The 3,467-nt window shown below is 35.2% G+C and overlaps 1 protein-coding gene across 1 annotated transcript; it reads right to left on the reverse strand.

Annotated features, from left to right (window-relative positions):
* Positions 1-333: 333 nt before the first annotated feature.
* Positions 334-2,933, reverse strand: LOC133331071 (uncharacterized protein DDB_G0283357). Its single transcript, XM_061539477.1, has 5 exons — positions 2,699-2,933; positions 2,408-2,626; positions 1,279-2,346; positions 984-1,216; positions 334-803 (listed from the first exon to the last, which is right to left on the reverse strand). Exons 1-5 carry the CDS (start codon positions 2,837-2,839, stop codon positions 344-346), a joined length of 2,121 nt encoding a protein of 706 aa, XP_061395461.1. The 5' UTR covers positions 2,840-2,933; the 3' UTR covers positions 334-343.
* Positions 2,934-3,467: the final 534 nt, after the last annotated feature.

Consider the following 3,467-nt stretch of genomic DNA (forward strand, 5'->3'; position numbering starts at 1 on the left):
TAATTCAATTTTGTCAAAAGAAAAAAAAAAAATAATAATAAAAAACAAAAAAATAAAAAATTGGATATTTTTGGTAAAAAAATAAAAATTAAAAAAAGGGGAGTTTAAAATTTCAGGAAAATAAAACATAAAAACAATTACCAAAATTATCCATTCATTAAAAACCGAAAATGAAAACAATAATAAAATAATAAAAAAAAGAAATCACCTCAAAGCGTCCAATTTGTGTTGGAAATTCATCATTATTATGATGGTGAATTTCCTTGAATAGTTTTTTCCCATGAATGAGAAAAAACAAACTAATCAAAATATAGTTGGTGTTGCAACGAACTACTAACTACATTTAACAAAAAACATTGGCCATAAAATTTTTGGTAAATGTAAAATTAGTCCATGAATTAAAACTTGGCGTAAAAGACTGCCTTTGTTGTTGCTGCTGCTGTTGCGGCTGATGAGATGTTGAACGTCTTAGTATACGTAAATTTGTACCAGATGCCATGCGTTGCAGCTGTGGCTGTTGTTGTTGTTGCATTGTATGCAAATCAGAATTTTCTCGTTTCAATGAGACCATTTCAGGGAAATGCAATGATACTGATGAAGGACGTGGCTTCAATTGTACACCAGAGCCACCGCCACCATTGTTGATGACCTTCTTGTTGCTGTTGTTGTTCTGTTGCTGTAATATTGCTGTGGTGCTATTGTTGATAAAACCATTGGCAGCTGCTGCAGCGGCTAATGCCAACAAATCATTGCCACTTAATGGTGGTGGCGTTGGGGTACCACGTTGATAACCACCGTTACTGCTGTTATTGTTGTTGTTATGTGTTGTATTTACATTCATTTTATTGTTATTATGATGATGATGATTGTTGTTGTTGTGATTACTATTTGTACTCAGCATCATTGTGGAATTGGTAACAATCATTGATTGTTGTTTTAATAAACGTTGTGGTGGTGGTTGTTGCTGTTCTTGTTGCATCAACATCTGTTGCAGTTGCTGTTGCTGTTTGTTTGGATTAACGGCATTATTTACATTTGTATTTTTATGATTCGATTGTTGTTGCTGTTGATAATTTTGTTGCATACACATCTTATCACTTTGGGATTTGGCCCTTTGACGTCCATTTAAATTGTTCTGCTGTTGTTTTTGAGATTTTGCCATAGCTGCTTTCATTTGTTGTTTTTCTTTGCGTATCAAATCAAATGAGCTGATAATCTGGAAGAGTAGAAAAAAATAAATAATAAAAGAGAGGGCTACAAAACCCCATTTCTACTTACCTTTTCACCATTTTGCTGATGTAAATTGCTGCAATGACTTTGGCTGTGAAACAATTGACGCTTTGACGATGATGAAGATGTTGAAGAATTATTGGCATTATTGTTGTTATTATTGCAACCATTGTTGTTGGAAACATTGCTGCCAGCAGCAACAATTTTTGAATGCCGTTTTTGATTGCTGTTATTGTTGTTGTTGCTGTTGTTTTGGTTATTTATATTAACACCACTAGTTGTGGAGTTTGTCGTTGATAAATTTGATGATGATTGTTGTTGTTGATTTGTTATAGTAGAACCACAGTTATTGTTGCTGTTGTTTAATGTCTTACAATTACTTTGATTATTATTACAGATATTGTTGTTGTTATTATTTATATTATTATTATTACAGTTAAAATTATTATTTAATTTAATACCATCCAAATCACCCATGGATTTATGGCGTTGTCTTTTAGAACGATTTGAATTTGAATTGTTGTTGTTATTGTTATTATTATTGGAACATGTATTCCCATTGCAGGATGTGGATGATGCAGCCAAAGCACCACCGTTTAAGGCATTTTTATCATCATTATTATTATTAGTATTTATATTATTATTCCGCTGTTGCAAATGCTTGGATTTTTTACAACTAGATTTGGTTTGTTGTTGTGGCAGACCATTGTTGTTGTGATTATTATTGAATGTGGTCAATGGGGAGGTGGATGTGGGTGAACCATTATTACCACCATTACCGCCTCCGGAGTATTTACGACGACGCGTATCAACACCATTGCGTTTATCATTAACCCATTTCTTTAAACGCTTCACAAACGGTATTATCATAAAAAAGGAATTGGCATTAATGCCTAATTTGGCTTTTGATATGGCATCATTACGATTAACAGGCAATGAATCAATGGGAAACCAATCACAGCATTTAATCTCATTACGGGTGCGCGGTGAGAATTTCGTTTCCAACGAAACATCACGCACAATATACAGACGAGTGTATTGATAATTAATAACAGCTTCAATGTAATCATTTGGTACAATAAGTTCGGTGATATCGTAACCAGTTTCTTCAAAAACCTGTCGAGAAAAGCAAAGCATATTAATGTCAGTAAATCAAAACAAAAAAATAAATATTTACCTCTCTGGTGGCACAGTGTACCGGGTCTTCATTTTCATTAACCTTTCCCTTTGGGAAACCCCATGAACTTTTGGCAAAATATGATTGCACTAATAGGCAATAGTTGAGATCCTCCGATATAAGTATAGCCCCAAATGTTGGCACGGATAATTTGTAATTTTTCCAATCTTCCAAGATTTTATCTATCGAAGATAAATGTTGTTGTAGGAATGGTATATGCTGTAAGGGAAAAGAATAACAAATTACTGAAGTCATTACGACTTTTAAAATATCACTTTTTGTGTGGCTTACCTGAAATAATTGCATAGCAAATGTTTTAATACCACAAGTTTGGAGTTTATTATCCTCTTCCGATGCACAAAAGAAATCCAAATAAAACCAATGGGCCAATTCGATTTGAAAGCATATACGAATCATATTGCTTAGCTCCATATCGGGTACGTTGATAATGAAACGACTGGCCAAATCATCGAGTATATCGGACGGAATTTTAAAATTATTTTTGCTGCCATTACCATTGGCGCCACCGCCAGCACCTCCTGTTCCATTGCCACCACCGCCATTATTTCCCACAGCTGCTGATGATGTGGTCACTGAAGTTAATGATGAAGGTGTGGCCTGTTGCTGATTTTGTTTCTTTGTTGTTGTTCCTGTTGGTTTTATAGATAAGGCTTCAATTAAAGCTGTGGTAGGATCCTTTGCACTAGAGGTGGTGTTATTAGTTTGATAATGATGATTCGTTGATGTCGAGGAAGAATTATTTACGGTGGCTGAAGTCGAGGAGGAGGCGACAGAGGATAAGACGGCCGAGGCCGAAGTCTGTTGTTGTAATTGATGATGATGATGATCAGGTCCATTTAAAGTTGTTCTGGTGGTTGTGGTAATGCTGGCCGGCGCTGCACCAACTACACTACGCTGCTGTTGTTGTAGTCCGTTGAATGTAAATAGATTAAGTTCTTGTATCTGTTGTGGCGTCTGTCCTGATGATTGCTGCTGTTGGAATTGCAATTGATTGGTTGTTGTTGTTGAATTTGATGCCACAACAACCAATGCTGATGAT

This window comes from Musca vetustissima, unplaced genomic scaffold (assembly GCF_032173495.1).
Source record: "Musca vetustissima isolate MV318-11 ecotype Yass unplaced genomic scaffold, APGP_CSIRO_Mvet_v1 utg566, whole genome shotgun sequence".
Classification (NCBI taxonomy): Eukaryota; Metazoa; Arthropoda; class Insecta; order Diptera; family Muscidae; genus Musca; species Musca vetustissima.